Source organism: Bolinopsis microptera, chromosome 3 (genome assembly GCF_026151205.1).
Source record: "Bolinopsis microptera isolate Bmic1 chromosome 3, MBARI_Bmic_1.0, whole genome shotgun sequence".
NCBI lineage: Eukaryota > Metazoa > Ctenophora > Tentaculata > Lobata > Bolinopsidae > Bolinopsis > Bolinopsis microptera.
The window spans coordinates 3,894,843-3,918,820 of record NC_087074.1 but is presented as its reverse complement, the minus strand read 5'-3'; the positions used below and the strand labels follow the sequence as shown (position 1 = coordinate 3,918,820).

General features: G+C 38.7%; 2 protein-coding genes across 2 annotated transcripts in view; both read left to right on the top strand.

Moving 5' to 3' along the window:
• Positions 1-21,342, top strand: part of LOC134812165 (uncharacterized) — a 31,904-nt gene extending 10,562 nt beyond the window's left edge. The window contains exons 8-14 of the mRNA XM_063819404.1: positions 281-393; positions 575-724; positions 926-1,114; positions 1,285-1,407; positions 6,168-6,254; positions 18,905-19,103; positions 19,303-21,342. Coding sequence (XP_063675474.1) covers positions 281-393; positions 575-724; positions 926-1,114; positions 1,285-1,407; positions 6,168-6,254; positions 18,905-19,103; positions 19,303-21,071 — 2,630 coding nt within the window. The 3' untranslated portion in view covers positions 21,072-21,342. The remainder of the gene's footprint in view (positions 1-280; positions 394-574; positions 725-925; positions 1,115-1,284; positions 1,408-6,167; positions 6,255-18,904; positions 19,104-19,302) is intronic.
• LOC134812166 (proteasome subunit alpha type-7-like) lies at positions 7,227-23,383 on the top strand. The gene is made up of 6 exons (XM_063819405.1): positions 7,227-7,244; positions 21,483-21,592; positions 21,761-21,843; positions 21,959-22,178; positions 22,599-22,802; positions 23,078-23,383. The coding sequence occupies exons 2-6, from the start codon at positions 21,487-21,489 to the stop codon at positions 23,221-23,223; spliced, it is 759 nt and encodes a 252-aa protein (XP_063675475.1). The 5' UTR covers positions 7,227-7,244; positions 21,483-21,486; the 3' UTR covers positions 23,224-23,383.
• The last annotated feature ends 595 nt before the right edge of the window (positions 23,384-23,978 follow it).

Sequence of the window (23,978 nt, the reverse complement as noted above, 5' to 3'; positions counted from 1 at the left end):
TTCCAGAAGATTTAACCTTCCAATTGAATTAGGTGTTCCCAGCGATATTTAACAAGTGGTCGGTATTTTTCATTGTATATTTTATCCTTTTGAAGCTATTGTCCTTTTTATTCTTTTGTTTCTTTTTAAATTCGTTATCTCTACGACCGAATATATTTATTAATAGAACTAAACACCTCCGCTTTTCACGCTTCGCTTAAATAAAAGAATAGAACATAATATAGGTATGTGTCTTTCTTGTTAGTATCCAAAGCCCATAACACTCCATCCTACCCTACAGGTAAACTGTTACAAGGAATAAAACACGCACTGGCCTACACTAAGTCAAGTGAAGTTATTTCCTCCGCTTTATCTTTACTGAAACTCCTGGACACTCCCCAGCTTATTACTCAGGTACATATACTTTCTTACAATTAAGGCAAACAATCATTTCTAAAGAACTTATTTATCAATTATGTAGATAAAAAACAGAAGCAAGGTCCTATCATCAAGAGCATTATATTTCATGTAATCTATATTAAAAACAATATTTCCATATATTCTCGACTCCCCCAAGTAACCACTCCCTCCGCAGCACAACCTACTGGACTACATTCTGGAGTGTTTATCCAGCGAGGATGAGAGTGTGTGTACTAGTGCTCTGGATCTCTGTATCTCTTCTCAACACAGCAGCAAGTCCAGTGTCATGTACATATCAGACTCTCTTATCAGTCTTATTGATAGGGTATTTTCACTTTAAATCAATACTTTCACTTTAATTAAATGCCGTAATTAAGTTTTATAGTACATTTTGTTAATATAAAATTCGTCCAAATGCAGTTGTAGAGTTGTAGACGGCAGCATCCAAAATACTATTTACTTGCATGTCAGTCCAAAATAGGTACCTTTTATTATTAGATATGGTCCTAATAACAATGCGCCTCAGGAGAAGAAGAGAATGAGGGGTGACATTATAGAACGTTGTCTTATCTTCTTGATTAAACTACCCGAGATTAGAGTACCAGATAACTTCCATACTATCGTTATCAGTGTCATAGAATGGGGTGACGAGACACTTGTGTCTCTTATCTCTCTTATCATTGATAAGTTCAATGTTAACTGTTCTCCTGTCCAGGTAATCTATATTTTAAAGATCTACATCATTTGCTTAATTTAATTAATTATTAAGTTGAGAGCTTGACACTTTGACAGAATAACATTTTTTTATATAAAATAACTAGCAAATACCATGTAATACTGAGGTATGCAGCATTCTTCTCGAGTAATTGTAGTTTACTGACTCAGGCGATGAAACTGCTGGTGGAGTTGGTGAAATGGTTGGGAAACAATCTGTCTCAACGTAGTCGGAGACTCCCCACTCACGTCTGGACACCTAACACTACTGGACATTGCAGAGAGGGGGAACAGGTTAGCTCCACATCCGCATTCTAGTTTAGTTTTTAGTATTTCATCACCACTCTCGGGTTTTGGCCTTGGCGAAAATATTGATAACTTTCGCCATGATAATTCATAATTTGCAATTTTCGAAAGTCCTGTTAGGAGAATACAGTATTTACAAAGCAAATTAAAATATATTACAGCAATAATTCTAAGAAAAATACAACGGAATCTACATTATGATCTACATTATGATCTACATTATGATCTACATTATGATAATTACAATATTTTGAACTCAACGTACTGTGATCGGGAGCTACAGATATGCTATTCTAACAGAACAGAAATTGAGCTAAAGTTTATTTTAAAAATGGGACGTGGTATCATTTCTTGGATCTGCCGGCTCCTCACAGTCTTCACGAACATTATCGGGAGTAACTCGCACACAACACTCCACAGAACTTCTAAAGATTCTCTTCACATAAGCTCGCATGGTAGCTTTTCTAATGAAATATATTATCGGATTGCAAGCGGAGTTTAGTGGGATAGAAAACTGCAGCACAGACTCTATCATGAAGGTCTTATGATCATTCGGATGTTGCTCTTTTATAGTTTCAAGGCTGGTGCTGAATACCACTCCTGCTATAATGTAGAGAAAGTTGAAGAAGATGAAGAGAGATGACAAGATAAACACGGTTACTCCTGCACGTTTAGTACTTGCCCCAGTCTCAATATTAGTGGCTTCACTTGCAAAGAGGAGTTTGTAGCCGGTGATTGAGTTAGAGATGAGACTGATAGTGATAAACAGAGTCAATGAGCACAGTGAGATTAGATGAGTGTTGTCAGCTATCTCTGATTCAGGGTTCAATATTTTTAGCGCTACAAAAGTTGTTTCCTTACCAAACAAGTACACAAAGTACAGCATTGTTGTGTAAAGAACAGCTGTCTTGTTCAGTGAATAGAAAGGGAAGGATAGAGATATGGCCCTGGTTACACTGAGTATGCAGGTTGCAAAAGCGGTGCTCTCACTACACACGAAGTAATAAAGCGAGTCCAAGATAGCGAAGAAAATCTTAGAATTAAAAACTTTGTCCTCAAGCCAACTCCTACAGACCACATCTACAAAAGTCAACACACACACCATCAGATCCAGCGAGTTTAACAAGATCAGGATCCGATCTCCTAAACTTTGTGTTCTCTGCTTGAGAAAGAATGTGAGGGAGATAGCGTTAACTGTCGTTCCTACTGAGCTCAAGAGCAAAGTAAATAGTGTGTAGAATACTTGCTGTCCGGTATCCAAGGGAGGGTCGTGTGTTGAAGCTGCTTCTCTTTCTGACATATTCTTCAGAAGGAGTGACATATAACAGATATAACCTTATAAGTTATAACAGAGTTCAAATTAATAGAGGCATTTAATTAGAAAATGTACCTATATTTTTATAATCAGTGTCTGCAAGTAGTGAATGGAATCGCGGCAATATATGGTATATATTGCGTTTGCAAGTGGCTTAAAGCTGACGCGGACGATAATTAAAACCATGTGCTCATTCTTAGGGCAACTGCACAGCATGCTCCCATTTATGAGCAATGATTTAATATTGCATTTGTACATCATCAGACGCCAGTCTGACCATGTGGGCCGTTAGACGCACAAACTTAGAAAAATGATACTAACGATTTACTAATATATTAGACTAGTAGCAGGGACCAATAGTACATCTAAAAAACTGTAGTGCTCGCTTTTTGAACGAAGGGTGTTAGGTAATTCATAATTGGTTACAAATTGGGAATTGGCCGTTAAAAAGCAATTTTAAAATGTTAAGCTGTTTACTGGGTCGTAAATTTAACGAGTCATAACTTATCATAATATGATAAGTTATAACTCGTTAAATCTATCTAAGATCAAGTAAACAGCTTATAGTAGCAGAAACCAACTGTAATGACTTGTAATAATGAGCCCCCGCTGTTGAGTTAGAAATAGATAAGTCAGCTGTACCGGTGTTATTAAACTGCAATCGCCCCAATATAATCCAGGGCTCTGGGCCAGTAGCTCTACATAATATTATGATAAATGGTGATCATGAAGGCATGTCCTATCTCGAGGAGACCCGCTCGTTGACTCCACTAGTTTCGGCTTTTCATCCACAAGGGAGTACCACCTCAGTAAACGTAAAAAATTTGTTTAAACTAATTACAACACTATCCACACATTAAAGAGTAGGCAACATGAAATGACTGCCCCTAGTTCATCCTAACCACGTTGCTGCACGCTAAGTGTTAGTTATTATACAAATTTACTAATTGCAATACTACAAAATCATCTCACGTCCAAGTTACCAGTATCTGTTACTTGATTGACGTATTTAATTAGTAATTAGTAATTAATGAATAATGGGGCATCTACAATGTATTGTAGATTGGCCCCAAAATCTCTATCAATTCAGGATTGATTTATTTTCTTACGACCCAATTATACCTTTTACTAATATACTTGGGATTGTCAACAAACTGCTGCATAGTCACGAACATCAAACAAATCATCAAAATACACGATTTAGAAAATACAAAAATTGAATCAAAAAATTCAGTTTATTAAAAGGACACAGTAAAGCATCATTTTCAATAAAATGAGTACCATAGGTCGGAGCTATTCATATCGGGCAAAATCTTATTATATAAGCAACATCTTCAAACAAGCTAACAAGGTACTATTCAATCAATCGCAGCCGGAAGCGAATAATAAAGTTCAAGTACAACACAATAAGAATACAGTGATAGAGAGACGAGAGTAGAGACCAAATTCTACAAGATTATCTTAACTCCAGGCTTCCAACATTTAAGTCCATACCTCATAACGGATCATGTCTCCTGAGTAGATCTCTCTTCTTTGACGATCTGCTCCCGGTCAGCGTGGTCATCTCTCTTCCCAAGTTTCTTAACATTGCTAACATTCCTGAACCCCTGGGAAGTAGCTCTGTACATCTTCTCCAGCGCGCACTGCACGTGTCTACTCTGTACTATGATGAGGGAGTTGGTGAAGTTGATAATCATGTTACCCACCTCATCAAACCCAAACAGGTACCCACAAAATGTGGCACTTTTCTCCCAAAGCGGCACTATATCCAGGTAGCCACTCAAGTTGACCAAACTGTTGACTGACACCACGAACTCCACACCAAAACCCAAGATGTAGACCACTCCGAAAGCGTAGAGAAGTCTCAGATTAGTACCCAGTTGTAGAGCAGTAGCATCCTGACTATAGTTATCTTTAATCCGGGCGAGGTGTTGTCTTGCTTTAAAGAGTATAAGCACCAGTAGGGTAACCACAACAGGCAGAGGAAGCGCATAGTTCAACAACATTACATTGTCAAACACAACTCCCACCACACTACTTCTCAGATAGTCCAGGCTACCTCCAGGAGCTCGCAGACTCCAGTAGACTGTTTGAAGAATGCTGGCAATCCATGTGAAGAATAGGACTACATACGTTGTGTGAGCTGTAAATCCAGGCTTACCCAGGATCAGCTTGTAGCGGTTAATCATGAGACACAGCACAGTCAGCGACCACACCTGCCTTGGGATCTCTACCACTGAAGCAAATATATGGTAAGTCTTCCATGAGAAACTGTCAGTGGGGATGAAGATGATAATGGAGACAAACGCCATGATAGTATCAGCTAGAGACACGTTGAAGTAGAAGATGGAGTTAGAAGATTTGTAGCAGTGCGACAAAACGAGGGCAATCAAGATGATGACAGCAAGAACCAGGGTCCCAGTCAATACGATGAGAGAGGGGACAGTGAGGACTTCTTTTAGATGGAGAACAGTATCGTTAGAGGACGAGTTACTGTCAGCGCAGTTAAACAGTTTTATCAGATGCATTGGGATCGGTTATCAGACGAGAGCTCTGACAAAGTAGTCAATTTATATATAGGAAATGAACTGTACACTGTACTGTTCATTTCCTATATAAATTGACGTACAACTCTTTGTGTTAGTGACCTGGGGCCTTAGTACTCACTGAGTAGTACTCACTGAGTAGTACTCACTGAGTAGTACTCAGTCTTCATTTTAGTGTCACCTTTCTGAACTTTCAAGAACTTCAATTTTCTAGAAAAATTGTACGGGCGTGTTAAATCACTCTACATTCGAAGTTCGATATTTTTCTAAAAGGGCCCGGCCCCGACAGTTGAAACTAACTTAAATCGATATATTATTGAATGCTGATTCCGAATCACTCCACATACATAGGGTTAAAATGATCCCTTGGCGAGTTATCAGTGAAAAACTGTTTCGATCACGTGACTTGAGCATAAAGAAGTTGGTCTTATTTCTCGTTGGGGTTAAGGTTATAAAATAAGATTCATTTAGAGATTAGGTTAGGAACTAGGGTTAGGGTTTGGGTCAGAGCAGAGGGTAAGGGGGTTGGGCATGCCCATTTATTCCTCACATGAACATCGATGGACTTTGGTATTTTTTAAAGCAGCTAAAACTTCAGTTGTGATGAAAATATAAATTACCATCGTGTTCAGCCCTCTAACAGCCAACTCTTACTTGTGTTAAGAATAGTAAACTTTAGAAATATCCCAGTTCAAAGCACCTCACCGGACATTATCTAAATAGGTACCGGGAATTTGTGTAATCTCCCGACTTACCCGATCACTGTTTGTGTCCTCACGTGATACATTAATCTCAAGCACTGCTCATCCCCAAACCCCCTGAATACTGATAAGAATTTAGTTACATTATCATACAAAGTTTCCAAAATACGAACTATTTATCTTCAGGTTGTGTCGGTGCTGTTACGAGGCGTGGAGTACCTTGTTAAGATACTACTCGACCAACTGGAACAACTCCACCCGTCCGTTCTCAAGGTAATTAGATAATATAAGTACCTTATATTAATTTGTCGGCCGGGTGGTGTAGTGGTAACACGTGGTGTAGTGGTAACACGATCGCCTCCCAAGCAGAAGACCTGGGTTCAAATCCGGTCGGATGCAAGTCGGCCAGTTACCAAGCCCCACATCCAGAAAGTTTTATATTTCCTCCCAGATGCGTTTTTTTCTAAATTCTGTGGCCCGCTCGCTTCGCTCGCAAGTTTGGGGAGGGGGCTGTCGGCGAGCGAAGCAAGTCAACGTGTCCAATCCAGCTGCGCAGCGAGCGAAGCGAGCAAGCTGTGGCAGGGGTCTAGGGGCGCAGCCCCCAGCAGGGTCCAGGGGCGAAGCCCCTTGGCGGGGGCTAGGGGGCGCAGCCCCCGGAAATTTTTTGCGAAATAGGGTGTTTTAGACGGCATTTGGCATTAAAGAAATTTGTAGGACAGCAATAAACTGGGATTGAAAAGAATCAAGTACTCACGTAAATTTGATATCTTCACAACAGCAATCTGCATTCTCCAAACAGAATATTTCACTGTGTTCCAAAACTGACAGGATGTTCCTCTTTGATTTTTATACAATCGAAAAATTTTCTTCAAAAATTTCCTCAATTAATTTGTCTTCATTCCAAAAAAATATTTCGAAATTTAGGAGTTACTTCTCAAAAATTTCCTCTTTTTCTCCCGTTTTTCCTCCCAAAAAAAATTCCTCCCAGGCTGCCTGGCAAGATGGCGTGTTTCTGGATGTGGGTACCAAGCTGTGATTTGGTACAGCTTCGGCTGGTGATACACACTCTCTGGCTCGTAGGACTAACCCCCCTACAGCTAGTATAGTGCCTCGGCACAGAGTGGCGGCTTAGGGTTACTGAAAAGGAGATAAGCACCTCAGGCCATCCCAACGTTCGGGAGAGACCTGGCCTTGTATCTTGTGTTTGTATATTAATTAGTTTTAAACTAATTACAACAATACAAATCTATTACATTTATTGAGAATTATGTAATGTAACGTGATGGAAATATTTTAAACGGGCATATCCTGTCCAAACCCAGTATGCACTACATGAATAATTCGTTGTAACTTTGTTTGAAAAGCATTAATACAATTGAAACAACAAGTTCTAAATACAATGTTTACTTGCAAAAACTTTAAAAATTAAATATTTGTAAACTCCGACTTACTATGGAACATTGTGAGACACAAGAGCCTAGGAATTGGATTATTAAATAAAGTTCTCGTAAGCTGAGGTCACATCAGCATTAAATTGAGATTTTAAGCTTTGTAAACAGTAAACCAGTAGTTCAAATTTATTTAACGCTATAAAATCTATCGTAAAAAATATTATTCAAAATAATCAAAATCGCATTATTATACAAACGCGAGCTCATGCTTTTTAGTCTAGGTTTGCATGTCAATTGTAGATTCTTCTAGAGTCTCAAGAGTACCGAGGTCTGGGCAATCTTCCGATTTCGGTTCCAATTCTTGTTCAGGCATATCAATCTTGTCTCTTTCCAGTTTCTTTAAAACAAATCTCCTGGATAACACTGCCGTTGCGGTTGTTGCCATCGTGGTTACATTTACTTGTTTGCCACTCCTTACATCTTGGATAACATTGGTTCTGGCCATTATTACACATGGATTAAAAGCACTTGTAAGAATTGGAATAATGTAATGGTTCACCAACTTGAAATCTATCTTGAGGACCTGATAAAACGCCAGGAAGTTACTGACTATAGAAAATATGTAAGGAATGTTCATGATAAGAATGGTATTTAGACTTCTTAGCTTTCGAGCCTGTTCCGGGCTCGCTCCTATGATGATCCGCAGGTAGCCAACAGCGATGAAGCTACAAAGAACACCCAGAACGCAGTGGATCATATTCATTACAAAACAAATGAATTTGTTGAGAGTTTCTAGAGTTCCCATGTGATTACCACCGTATTGTTTTTCCTCCGTTACATTCCTCGCATCCTTCATTCCTGTTATTAGCAAGCTCCCCGCATTTCCTATTGCCATGTACACCGCGTAAAACACAAGATATGCCAGAACGAATTTGAATTTGACCCTGAGAAAGGGTTGGATTATGCTAATCATGCGAGTCGCTGCCATCATTGTAGTCGTCACTTGAGAGATACAACCAAATGTGCAGCTGAGAAACTCAGGAATTTGATTTTTGAAGGTGTATGCAAATTTCATGTTGCTGAGAAAAACATAGCTGATAAAGATGCCTGGGATGAGAGTGGTTACGAAGTCCGACACGGCGATCACTTTAAAGAGAAAGTTCTGGACTGTCTTGCGTTTCTTGGTGTAACTGTAGCAGATAAGAGGGTTGAGAAGTGTTGAGATCAGGACACAGATTATCATGAAAGCCCCCAGAGAGTAGTTGATGAAGGAGTCGTACGTGCCGGTCTCGAAGTTAAAAGTCATGTTAAGATGATTTAGTTCGTCCAGAAGAAATCAATAGCACCGATGCGATTGAACTGACGATTGTGCTATTATATAAGCTGTCTGCCTCGTCATCACTACAATGATGCAACGTTATAATATGTTATCAAATTGGACTATTTGCCGCCATTTTAATGATGAACTAGTTAAGAAATGTCGCGATTGCAGCAACTAGCATTGCAACGATAATTGCAAGATACTAATGACCGTGACCATCTAAACATATTAATATGAAGACAATTTATACAAAATTAAGATATCTTTAAAAGTATAACTAACAAACTCGAGGGCGTGTCATCTAGGAAGGCGTGGGGTCAAGCCCATGGGCGACTTGGGGTTGACTTGACGCGACTAATATCGACCGGTCAATATTACTATTAGTCGATATTAGTCGATATTTGGGCTGACCCTACGCCTTTAGGAACGATAAAGTATCATAATATGCTGCCTATCGCGATCGGATATTCATACTAAAAATTTACAAATGGCTTTGTTACTTTAAAATATACTACTTAAGCTCTCACTCCAAGTTAATGGGGTCAGTTATCAAGAGATGATTGATGAGAAATAATGGTACTCTAGAGTGTGGTTATGTTATTATAGTCTACGTCTAACAATATTTTAAGAAAACGACTAGAAAAGTAGAAATAGCTACTGTACGAACGGCTCATCATTAGTTAAGCAAAGAATAATCAAGATAGGACGCCATCTCCATCTGCGGGGGATTAATTACGAGGGGGTGCTGAAAGAAATCATGCAAGATTGGGAACCTTTACAGTTTACACCCATGATAACTAACGCACACTTGACATATCTCACAGTCACGTGGTATGACGTCATCTTTACAATTAGGGATAGGAAAACTGCAAGCCTGACTAACCAGATGATTTTACATACGAAAACGCAACTACGTCTAGTTCGTGACAATATGCCGGCAAATAATACATTATACCGGTATTAATTCTACCACGTCGCACAAAATATTCTGCCACGTCGCACAAAAAATGATTAATACAATTTTATTAAATGATATTTCGTAATTATATAAGCTAAGTGACGAAGGAGTAGTAATGAATAGTTTCCAATTATAATATATTAATTTAGCTGATAAAAGTATATTACATAATACGTATTATCTAGTAGAATGTGAGAATTAGCGAAACACTGTCATGTTGAAGGAATCCTAAAGTCCTAATTAGATTAAAACATTTTAATTATATAAATTATAAGGTAGTATGCATTTTGAAATCGGGTTTTTAAGGAAGCTTGATAACTGAAGTAAAGTTTCAAAAGACATGAGAGAAAGTGAGAAAACAGGGCTTCTACGATTATCAACACTTAACCGTGTTTAACAAATGCAATAGACATTTTAATGAAAGGAGAAGAACCTGCTGACGATGTTTTAAGACCTAAAATTAGTGGGTTACAAGAAGTTGATTAGGCTCAAGTAATCCTATTATGGTCTTGTTATATAAATATCTACATTATAAAACAAGATATTCGCTGCGTAGCCTTAGAGCCTCCAAATGCTAATTAGTAGGGCCGCTAGCTTTAGCCCAAACAAAATAGCCAACAGTTATATTATAATCGAACAGTGGAAGATTGGGGCAAATTTATCGACAGTTGTCCAGCCGCAAAGTGGCATAAATTTAAATATACCCGTTAATATCATTCGACTTTTATCCGACGTAAACTTTACGTGGGCCTGGGTTTAGACTGGGTGCCACAAAGAATCTTTATCAAGCGAAAATTAGATGCCAAATATTGTCCAATTACGGGAAATTACGGCGATTTACTGATCATCAGAAAAAACAAAAACTTCCTCTGTAGCCGGCAGCTCGTTCAGATAGATTAGAGCACAATTCAATGAGGAACACCCTTCACCACCTCATAATTTCTATAATCATACCCCTTCCTGCTAATTTCAACACCTCAAATCCAGAGTCAGGTGATACGGAATTAAATACCCTATGTTATTAGTAATTTGTTCTGGAATAGTGCTGGTCTAGTGTTAAAATTATTAATTTTCGAATCTAAATTTGTTAAAGCTGATTACAGAAAAAATCGCATAACAATAAAAATAGCTGATGACTAGCGATATAAATAAGGTGTTTGTAAAGTCACGTACGTCTTTAAAACCATCATACGAGTGATGGACAGTAAACTGAAATTGAAAACGTTACTGTAAGAGGTAGAGTAAGTTTATAATATCATAAATTATTATTGAAATCATCAGACCTAATTAGAGAGATATTATCAGTATAACAGTCGCCCAACTAGGTTTTAATTAGAGTAGAGAATATAGTTTAGATATCTAGTTTAACTAGAGTTTAACTAAAGTTTATAATAATCCTCTCAACAATCGGACAAGTGTTGGATAGTAAATCTTTATTGAAAGAATTGAAGTAAATTAAACCGATATAATTAAATTCATGACCTAGGTTAAGGGATAATACAAGTCTTATAGTCGCCCAACAACATATGTACAAAGTTTATTATAATCCTCTCAACTGTTATAATAAGAGTGATGGATAATGATCCAACCAAATCTTTAATAAAATAAACCTAAATTGCTATTGTACGAGGTTAAAAGTAAAGTCTGCTATTCAAATTATGGGGTCTCGGCAAAGAGATTATCTCTTTACCGAGACCCGATAATTTCAATATGCACGACCGGAAGAGTTTTGATCTCTTTAAGAGATCATTTCATGTATAATACATAATAATAGTCGCCCAACAAGAATTAAACAAAAGTTTATCATAATGAATCGGACGAGCGATTGACAGTTACAGATCCTAAATCTTTATTGAAAAAGATAAAGTAAGTTAACACCACATAATTGTAATTATCAGGCCCAGGTTAAACGAGACGAAATCAGTCTGACAGTCGCCCAACAAGGTTTAAACCTAAAGTTTGTAATAACGGGCCTTCATAAAGTTAACACACAATAGCACAAGAGAGCGGGTCTAAGAGAGAGAGATCTCATTTCCTCTAACTCTCTAAGTTCGCGCTATTTTACACAACTCCAGGCCGTGTACTATTCTTCTATATATTATAATAATGCTTATTGCTTGTGTGTTGGTCATTACTCGATTATACAGTTTGATGTAGACAGTTGCCACTAGCCAGCCACTAGCCAGCCCCCACCCTGTCTATCTTAACAAGGTAATCATAGCTGGGGACCCTAAAAACGTGCTACCTTACAACTGAAGAACTATATATATATTATAGGCTTACAGATTATGTTATAACTCTCTGGACCACTAGGATTTTGCTGTGTAAGTGAGAGAGAACCACAACTTTAGGAGTGCACCTGAACGATCAACAGTTGAGAGAGAGAACCACAACTTTAGGAGTGCACGTGAACGATCAACACTGAATACAGTAAAACTAAAGAGTGAGCCTGAACGATTAACTTTGTAACCATGAGCATGACTCGAGAGCTGGAAATTAAATTTAACCACTCATTATCACAAAAGAATGAACCTGTGCTCCATGCACAGGTACCAGCATTTGGTTGTATGATGCAATGTATATTTAACAATAATTGCAACACCTTTTATTATGGCCTAAAGAAATAAAATTATCAATATTAAACCGAAAAACGTATTGATGAGATGATGAATGAGTAAATAATGACTGAGAAGGCCTAGTTAGAGATAGAGATGCTGAGCTGTGCAGGGTCGAGTTACACCCCACTTCACACGTACCATGGCCATTGGTCAATGACCATGTTATATACTATAGAAAATAAAATAAAATATAGTATTATACATACATATAGTATTGTACAAAAACTTTATCGATAACTATAATTGTGGTCATATTTGGAATTCGATCTTTGCATAACATAATATATTTAAGTACCATTTTCGGGCTTTAGTATTGACGATATATTTTCAAGCATATGTTATCTTTAAGCTCAGTATTCATGATATTTTCTGGGATGACTAGTTCAAACACTGCTGAGTATAAGTTTAATCTTAAAAGCGGTGTTATTAAATTTCAATTGATTATTATTATTATACTAGAAAATATTATAAACTATAATATAGCCATTCTTCTAAAATATATAACATGATTAAGTGCAGTGGTTAAACGAGTGTGCCAGAACAGGCCTTGAGAGCTACAACGAGAGAAGCACAACCTAACGAGTGTGCCAGAACATGCCCTGAGAGCTACAACGAGAGAACCACAACCTAACGAGTGTGCCAGAACATGCCTTGAGAGCTACAAAGAGAGAACCACAACCTAACGAGTGTGCCAGAACATGCCTTGAGAGCTACAACGAGAGAACCACAACCTAACGAGTGTGCCAGAACATGCCTTGAGAGCTACAAAGAGAGAACCACAACCTAACGAGTGTGCCAGAACATGCCCTGAGAGCTACAACGAGAGAACCACAACCTAACGAGTGTGCCAGAACATGCCTTGAGAGCTACAAAGAGAGAACCACAACCTAACGAGTGTGCCAGAACATGCCTTGAGAGCTACAAAGAGAGAACCACAACCTAACGAGTGTGCCAGAACATGCCTTGAGAGCTACAAAGAGAGAACCACAACCTAACGAGTGTGCCAGAACATGCCCTGAGAGCTACAAAGAGAGAACCACAACCTAACGAGTGTGCCAGAACATGCCTTGAGAGCTACAAAGAGAGAACCACAACCTAACGAGTGTGCCAGAACATGCCTTGAGAGCTACAACGAGAGAACCACAACCTAACGAGTGTGCCAGAACATGCCCTGAGAGCTACAAAAAGAGAACCACAACCTAACGAGTGTGCCAGAACATGCCTTGAGAGCTACAAAGAGAGAACCACAACCTAACGAGTGTGCCAGAACATGCCCTGAGAGCTACAAAGAGAGAACCACAACCTAACGAGTGTGCCAGAACATGCCCTGAGAGCTACAACGAGAGAACCACAACCTAACGAGTGTGCCAGAACATGCCCTGAGAGCTACAACGAGAGAACCACAACCTAACGAGTGTGCCAGAACATGCCCTGAGAGCTACAACGAGAGAACCACAACCTAACGAGTGTGCCAGAACATGCCCTGAGAGCTACAAAAAGAGAACCACAACCTAACGAGTGTGCCAGAACATGCCTTGAGAGCTACAAAGAGAGAACCACAACCTAACGAGTGTGCCAGAACATGCCTTGAGAGCTACAACGAGAGAACCACAACCTAACGAGTGTGCCAGAACATGCCTTGAGAGCTACAAAGAGAGAACCACAACCTAACGAGTGTGCCAGAACATGCCCTGAGAGCTACAACGAGAGAACCACAACCTAACGAGTGTGCCAGAACATGCCCTGAGAGCTACAAAGAGAGAACCACAACCTAACGAGTGTGCCAGAACATGCCTTGAGAGCTACAAAGAGAGAACCACAACCTAACGAGTGTGCCAGAACATGCCTTGAGAGCTACAAAGAGAGAACCACAACCTAACGAGTGTGCCAGAACATGCCCTGAGAGCTACAAAGAGAGAACCACAACCTAACGAGTGTGCCAGAACATGCCCTGAGAGCTACAAAGAGAGAACCACAACCTAACGAGTGTGCCAGAACATGCCTTGAGAGCTACAACGAAAGAACCACAACCTAACGAGTGTGCCAGAACATGCCCTGAGAGCTACAAAAAGAGAACCACAACCTAACGAGTGTGCCAGAACATGCCTTGAGAGCTACAAAGAGAGAACCACAACCTAACGAGTGTGCCAGAACATGCCCTGAGAGCTACAAAGAGAGAACCACAACCTAACGAGTGTGCCAGAACATGCCCTGAGAGCTACAACGAGAGAACCACAACCTAACGAGTGTGCCAGAACATGCCCTGAGAGCTACAACGAGAGAACCACAACCTAACGAGTGTGCCAGAACATGCCCTGAGAGCTACAACGAGAGAACCACAACCTAACGAGTGTGCCAGAACATGCCCTGAGAGCTAAGAAATAATATGTGCAGCTGCCCACCACATGTCATCACAGAATTTAAAAGCTGTGCATGAAAATTAACCATCTGTTAAATAAACGCGGGTGATCGGATTAAGTCGTATATTTAATAATTGTTGCAGGACTAACTGTGACACTGTTAATCGTGATATTATTAGGCTTAAAGCTAAAACGCGTGACACCAGGCTATGCTGTGGTGAAATATAGCTGCGTTAAATTACAAAACAGAGAGACATTACTTGATGATACAGATAGAGAGCCATGAACTGATGAGTGTTCCAGAACGTTGTTACCGTGACTTGACATCTGCCCGGTAGAACTGTTTAGCAGCAGTGTTTCATCTGAACAACCCAAAAAAGTAACATTAAAATCGGTTAAGGACTGAAAACTCATGCTCGAGAAAATATCAATAAATGTATAGATTTAATGGTGTAGGGCTGTAGGGACAGTTTACATAAGAAATTAAGAATGTTTAAAGAACATAAGATTATGGCCGCGGTACTTTACAAACTACAAAGCCTGGTGAGAGACAAAGCTACGGTGCGGTTTGAAGGGACGAGTAACACTGGAGGTCTGGAGCCGTACTACACTGAATAATTCAAACTCTGTCTAATATACAGTCTAATTGGTAGATAACTATCTGTCTAGCAAACCACTAATGTGAACGGACTGGAATGTTGCGCCTTTATTAGTGATCACGGTGCTTTACTAAGGTCAAGGGATGGTGGATTTAACTTTTAAGAAGCATTTAAATGCTAGCTAAAGTATGATGCAGTAACCTGCTGCTGCCCCAAATATGCCATGAGTAGACCCTTATGAATACTTAAACTATGCAAAACATTAAAGGCTTGATAAACTAAATAAAGAGATAGTGTGTATGCACTTCCCAGTCGAAACATTAAAGAAATGCTAAGATTAAATGCTAAGATTAAGAGTGGCAGCAACTTAAGCTGTTAAGAAACTAATAAGAAGTCAATATATCAATTATCATAAGCACCCTTGAAAAGAAACGCTCTTACATACACATGCAATTCGTAATTCCAAAACGCCGCTCATTTCATAAATAAATTGTGTTAGTATCGTATCAAGTTTTGTTCAGGACATTTGAATATAATTCAGAAAGTATAGATTATAGGAAAAGAGGAGAATTAGCAAATAAAAGTTAAGTAAAATGAAACCAATTAATTAAGGCCTACTCGGGCCTACTTCTTGAATTTCGCTCATATCAACAATTAAACTGCACTCGTCCGGCCCGGCTCCTACCAAAAAGAAAAGGCGAAAATTATACCAGAATAAAAATGACATTAATATAGCTTAAATTTTACATCGCCGACTAATGAGTTATTAAACTAAAGACAAGGTTAACTTAATTAATGCACAATGCACATAATCCATTAATGCATGCGACCGTAAATAAAAATTTAATTTATAATTGGAACCATTACTTGGTTAACTTGAATTTATTTGTTCGCGCTTATCAAATATATACCTGACGCAGGTCGTTGCTCTGGAAGAGATAAGAGGACTGTATTTATAGAACCTACTTAGTACAGGGTGGTCCAAAAGTCTTGGTACATCTCACACTAACTCCGCGTAGAAATAAATATAACTACCTTACTCGGGAATATTATAGCGGGTTAATTTATGACTGGGAAAATTAATAACCGGGAAAAATATGGCGGACTTTCCCAAAACCCGCCAAATTATCCCGGTCATGTATTTACCGGTGGCCGACCTTTCAAGTTTTTTTTCAGAGGTCAACAAATTTTCAACCGAAATTTCTGTTTTTGTTACTTGTTAAAGAAGTTATTTCAATTTACAGTTACTGATATTACTCAGAAATAGAAAAAAAGACACGTCTAGTATTTAAAGGAAAATAAATCTATAGCAATTCGAAGTTGTATTGTTGTCTTAACAAGACTTTCATTTTGTCCGCTAATGGGGCTACTGCTCTGAAGGTCAGCTGGAGCTTAATTTCCTGCCCATGCCCACCGCTTGGTATTGGGGAACGTCTTGGCTCTGCATCTTTAACTGCTCCAGTAATCAATCCACCGTGGACCATGAAATAGTGGCACAGTTAAGTTTACTCACTTCATGGGCAAGAAAAGTGAGAATCACGGTCCACCCTGAAATCTGATTTCTATAACCAAATTGTGATTTTTAAACGAAATTATGGTAGCAACCGCCAATAAAGTTACAGCCCTCCATCCACTGCTTCAAAAGTCTTCTCTAGCACATATGAGACTTCAGGTAAAATATGATGATCACCACCCCCTTAGAACCCCATAATCTGAGTCGGCGGGTTTTTTTATGACTGGTAAAATTTTTGACCGGGAAAAATATGGCGGAATCTTCCAAAACCCACCACTTTATCCCGGTTATAATAATCCCGAGTAAGGTAAATAATATAATAATAAGATATTGACAAATTTATCTTATATAAGACATGTTTAGGTACACTCATCATGGTCACACATTGAACCTTATGGCTCCATCGTTTAACTCTAAGTTTGGTGAGCGAAGCTTCTCAGTGGTGGCTCCAAAGATTTACAACCGTCTGCCTACTACCATCATATCAGCTGAATCCCTGGAAACATTTTAATCATTTCTAAAAACTTTCTTATTCAAATTGCCTCAGCATGGGTAGTACAACAGATAGAAAAAGAAAATGAATTAAGGTAAATGAAATAAAGTCCGACCATGTCGACAAAATAAATTGCCTCCCCGATCAAAAAGGTAAATGAACAACATAATAAAAATAATGACCATCTAATAATTTAAAATTGAACATATTATCTGGCCTCATGACACACAGCACGGTAACTTGGAATGAATTGTTAATATCAAGATCCAAGGTCAACATAATTATATTTAAGCATATGCGAAGGACAGACAATAAAGAAATTATTAGTTGGTGCCGTGAACTATAAGATAACTTGGTTTGTGGAATTATTTTTATTTAATACAGACCTGATGTGATTTGTGCACATAAAATATTCAAAATAAACTTAGTAAGATGGGCAAAACTACAAGATTTGATGATGCAAATCGATAATAACAATTTGGCGAGGAATTGTTTATGCGCGTATAATATGCGAATCAGCCAATACGAGGTCGTTCCTCTAACACGTGATCTCTCTGCTCCAATTGGGAGGAAGCAGCAGTCCCACCCACTCGTCGACTCACACTAACAGGCAAAAGAAACCGGGTCCTTTCTCCTGGTTTACCCACTAAACACAACATCGTGGAATCTTAAGTTCTAATTGATGAAGTGGACTGAAGTCCTAATAAATAGGATCAGAATCACAACCCTCAACCTCGTACCAAAACCTGGGCCTTTAATAAAGTTGACAATCCTGTCGACAGCATTCTCATCTGTTTCTTCTTTCAGTGCATAATATGAGGATTAAGTTGACATAGTATGGTATCATTTCTCGACATTATTAATTGGTTAGTCCGCTGTTTTGCCACGTTCTTATGACAAGTGTGTGAACCCAGCACTCTTTCCGAACTTTCTGGACTTTTAGATAATCATGGCCAAAATTGCACCTTTAGATTCGAAACATAGGATTAAATAGTGGTGATATTTAAAAGTTAAAGTAAAGACGACACCTACGACGAAGTTCAGGATACCAAAAAATCATGTAAACGTTAGGAGAACGTGCAAAGCTGATAATAGTACTGAAAACAAAACGTATAGGAGACTTCATTAGAAATTATTGTTGTTTCATTCTACCCGAATAAGTACTAACACCTTCATGTAATCGTGTATACAATAATCATAAATCATGCCTTATTACAATAAATAATTATATCAAAAAGCACACCGTTTTGTATGCTGACAAACCCAAGACCAAATAATAACGAAATGAGCCTTAGTAACTTTGTCGGGCAAAATTAAAATAGCTTCAAAGCACCGCAAAATTATTTGTCGAGATATATTCACAGTCAAATAAAAAGTTAAACCAGAAAATGTTTGACGTAATTTGACTGAGTTTAAGAATCTAATAGTTTCTCTCTGAGCAGCGTTCCGCTAGAGGTCAACTTGCCTCTACTTGGCGTTTCAAAAAATACTTTGCAGCAAATTTTTATCAAAAATGACGTGTTGTATTAAGATAACTTGTAAAATATTCAATGTTAATTAATTGAAATTCAAGGATTGACACAGACGAAATAATACATGATTTTCACCATGACGTATTAACTATTATTAAACCTTTAATTATACATTTTAATATATACATCTAATTTCAGGATATCGTAGTGCTGGTTGATGAACACTGCATACCACCAGTTTTCAGTTTGGACACATCAGAGTTGTGTCCACATGTCTACAAGCATCTCTTCTCAACTGTCACTCTCGTACTAAAGTCCTGTTATCAAGTATTTGGTGAGAAGCTTCTAGATGGAACCTCTCAGAACTTTGCGAGCTTGTTCGCGGCTAAGATATTCAGTAAGTACTGTTTTAGTTCTAGAACTTTTAGGGGGTTCTAGAATATAAATGAACTTTCAAAGAATCATACTTTAATACTTGAAAGCTTGAATGACCACATTTTCTCCGTGTTGATATAATTCACGTTATAATTCCTTACAATATTTATCCCCATAATTTAACTATAAGTTGCTGTTTATTACGAATCTATCCCTTTCAGAAGTATCAAAAGAAGCGTACATACTGCGCAGTACACTGTGCAGCGCCTTCAAGCACCCTGATGTCCTCTCCTCACTGCACAACTTCATCATAACCACCACCACTATCTCTCTCTCCCTGATTATACCTTACTCCGACCCTGCCTTCCCTCAGACCCTTGTCACTGGACTGGAAGTGTTGCCTTACACAGAGCTAGAGTTGGCACTGCAGGACTCACTCCGCAGCGCAGAGCGGCCTTCCTATCATACTGACCTGGGGAAACAGTCCAGTTTCTGTGCTAATGTCACGTGTTTAGCTTTAATCCTCGTTAAAACCTCTCAGATGCAGCACTCTGACTTACCTGGTGGAACCTCGGAACCTTCAACAATACATCACAAGAGAAGAGAACAATTACAAAGTCAATCACTCAGCTCACTGACCCAAATAATAAACTTATACGGAACACACCGACTTCTTCCCCCCTTCTTCTTCTCGGTAGTCCTGAAACTATGCTCCTTGCTAGGAGTGACCCAGACACAAGGTCTCAAGTTATCGCTAGACACCCAGGACCATTTGGGGAATGTTGATTACCAGAGGTTAGATCTTCAGATGGTGCTATTTGTTTTGTCACTGGAGAATGTTAGTGAGGGTGTGGTTAGAAAATGTGCTCTGATTTTAGTGTGTCACATGAAAGAGAAGAAGAGTGTACCGAACTTTGGTCCAAATATTTGTGCGAAGATATTGAAGATTCTGAGTGAAGATGGGAAAATCAAAGAGAGTTTGAGTGTAATAGAACAACTGATAACGAACTGTACTGATAAGAAAGTCCTCGGTGGAATAGTCACTGAACTGAACAGTACCGTCATGCTGGACGTCCTGAAATACAAAGATTCTTTAACAATCCTAACTACCATAGCAACCTGTAACAACGTGCCAGCTAACACTAGAACTCTGCTCGCTGTTCTACAATGTGTGCTGTGTGACTCAGGGAACACGGGAGTTTCTCTTCAGTACCTCTACGTTCAGTACGTGGTAAACCCCGCTCAAATGTCTGATCTCATGGTCAATAGGTTTGATGTTATTGCGTGTTTGTGTTCTCAGATCAAGTTCTCCTCAGCGCATTTGAATGAGGCGCTTCTGTTGCTGTTGGAGCATCTGTCTCATTATCCTGGTTGTGAGGGTATTGTAGTAGATCTGGTAAATATAGTGGAGATTATTGAGCACAGCACATCAACATTGACTCTGACACTGTTGTGGAAGCTGGTGAGGTGCAGGAGTGAGCTCCAGAGCAGTGCTGGGTTAAAATACTTAGCGCTGCGCTCCTTGTTGGAGCCTGATTATAGTGCTAGTGTTTCTGCTGCAGCCTTTATTCGGTCCTCAGATTTCAGTGCTTTACCGTGGGTGAGTATAGCGTTACAGACGTCCTTGTTATTGGACGATATACCTGGGGGAGTTGTGTGGTTGTTAGCTCACTTGGAGACAAAACAGCTGAGGCTTACTGTACAAAGTAGGATAAAACATCTGCTCAACTCTTTGGAATGTCAGTTTCAGTCCGAACAGCAGGCTGTTATCATGAAACTTTTGACTCGACTATTTGAAATATTTCCCGAATTTGCCTCCGCAGTTATCGACAAATGCATTCCAAAAGATGATATAGATTCTGTTTCTTGGCACAGACTCGGGACACTCTCGTATCACCAGTCTGCTTTGAGTGTCTTTGGTACGACACAAACTGCTGAGATGAGAGAATCTTACTCTAAAATATTGGGATATGTTCGATCAAGTAGTTGATACTGTATTATATAATTATTGATTGTTATTTCATTAATTTTTCTAAATTTGCGACTGTTTGACTCGAATATATTGTGTCATGCATGTTATAAGAATGATCATGATGGTACATATGAACTCAATTTTGTAAATTGACGTATTTTCTGATACTGTAATTTATTATCATAGTGTTTATAATTTCAATACTGTAATGTTCTAATTAAAGTTTATAATTTACCCAGTGTCGAGAAGTTTGTCATTGAAATGGTTTATATTGTTAATAAACTTGATGAAAATAAAACATTGTGACCTAATTTCCTTCGTGGATGAAATAATCATTTTGATGCCTCTATGCTATAGTTATGTCATGACGAATAATTTTACTGCTAAACTGATGGTACATTAAACCTAACATATTTAATATATTAATAGCGTAATGGGAAGTTCATATGATCATGCTATCACAGTTTTCTCGCCAGACGGTCATCTGTTCCAAGTAGAGTATGCCCAGGAAGCCGTGAAAAAGGGATCAACCGCCGTTGGTATGTTAAGAATTTGTAATATTCCCGTGACTTGAGCCACTGAATAACCCACTATTTTCAAAACGTGTAAATTGGTGTTCATAGTTATAACTTTAACTTTAAGGCAACATTTAGGAATGATTTGATATTAAGATACAGCCATTAAGTTGTTATTTGAGAATATTTCAGGACTGCGAGGAGACAGTATTGTAGTGCTTGGCGTGGAGAAACGTTCAGTCCCTAAACTACAAGACGAACGTACTGTTCGGAAGGTATCTTCAATTTAATGAACTTTTTAGAGTATTTCAAATGAACATATTTCTGTAAAATTCGTTTATGATACTCGCTATCTCCTTAAATCAAGAAGCGTAACTTTACCCTTTTCAGATCCACAAGCTCGATGACCACGTATGTATGGCATTTGCTGGCCTCACCGCTGATGCCCGTATTCTGGTCAATATGGCACGTGTGGAATGTCAGAGTTACAGACTAACAGTAGAGGATCCAGTGAGCATGTCCTACATCGCCAGACACATCGCCAGTGTCAAGCAGCACTTCACTCAGAGACCCGGCCTCAGACCTTTTGGTCTTTCCACTCTTATTGTTGGTAAGATCACTGATAACTCTAATACTTCCCGCTCTCCCGTGACTTGCCTACTTAAGTGAAGTTGAAACATGAAAAAGAAAGAAAATGTCACTCCACAACTTTGTAGACATTGCACGCCAAAAAGGTCTTCTTAAAATGCTCACAATTTAGGCGATAATCATGTAGTTCGAAATTGTGACAACTCTCTTTGCGCGTCTCTAACCGCGTGCGCGCCCACGTACGCTGGTATAAAATTTGATTTCTTTCAAAGTGTGACGTTTTGCGGGGTAACCGAGTTATATTAGATATTTACTGAATAATTCCTGGGAATGGGTTAGGTGACTCCCCCTTCTTGGGCCTCTTGATTTATCTGATACAGTTTGAATCTTTGGTAGTGAAATAATTTACAGAGTCTCTGAGTAACTATACATTCTTGACCAGGTTTCGATTATGACGGATCTGCTCATCTCTTCCAAACTGACCCATCTGGTACCTACCACGAGTGGAAAGCAAATGCTATCGGACGAAGTGGCAAAACAGTGCGGGAGTTCCTGGAGAAACATTACACTGATGAGATAGCTGCAAGTGATGAGGCCTGTATTAAACTGACCGTCAGAGCGCTCTTGGAGGTTGTTCAGTCCGGAGGTATGTTCCCATATATGGTATAATGAGCGAGGTGTGGGATCTTGGATTACCCTTGCTCATCTAGAATTTCTCGTGTGTGAAGAAGTCGTAACAACCACGATTACGTCGCCTGATTTGTTAACTGCTGAGTGGTTATATTATAATGGGGATAAGAGGCCCAAGAGCCGGTACTGGTACTTCCACGTTAATGAATTATAGACTGTGATCAAAGTTTCCCTCACTTTAGGAAATGCTGTGTGTAGCATATTCCTTGTTTAAAATTGCTTCATTTCCAGGAAAGAACATAGAACTTGCAGTCATGAGGAAGGGACAAGCCCTGGAGATTCTGGACACAAAGACTGTTGAGAAACTGGTTGAAGAAACAGAGAAGGAACGTGACGCTGAAGCCGAAGCCAAGAAGAAGGCTGCTGGAAAATCTTGAGATCTTGATGCTGGACATTAAGAATTTCAGTTTATAAGATAAACATTTACTTAACTGAACAAAATATCCTTTTTATTGGATGATCAGTATATATGACGACAAATTTATATGTTGTTGTAATTGTTGAATATATATTTCTAGGTTCAGGTCTATTTAAAAACTGTTTGACTTTGATTTTAAAGCCATCAAAAGTATTGAATCAGCTTTCGAAGTAGTTTAATCTACTTCAAATAAAGTTGAACAATCTCTTTCAAAATTTCGAATCAATCAAATGACTGAAGTACTATCATATCTGCTTTATTCACTTTGTTCCACTGGTTCATAGGAAACACATAAGATTGTGGTTGGTTTTTTTTGGGTTTTTTCCATTGTTTTTGTAACTTTATGTTCAATTATTGAAAACCAAAAATACATATAATATGAAACATATAATAATTGATGATGGGGATGATGGAGGATAACATATAACTTGGTCTCAAATGAATGTAAGTGTAAATATTATCAATTCTAATATTTAAACGTTTTTCTAATAAAAACCCAAAAAAAACTAATTTTACCTAAAATTTCCATTTTGGGGTCGGACACCCCAAGATTAGATCTGTATGCTAGCATGGTGGTGATTGGTGAACCATATTTTCTGACACGTGGCAGCGACAAACCGATCGGTTTCCAGCTGCAGTGGTTAACCAAAATCTACAACTTCTGTCACGTGTCACAACAAAACTGGTCCGCAATCACCGCTCAGCCATGTACCA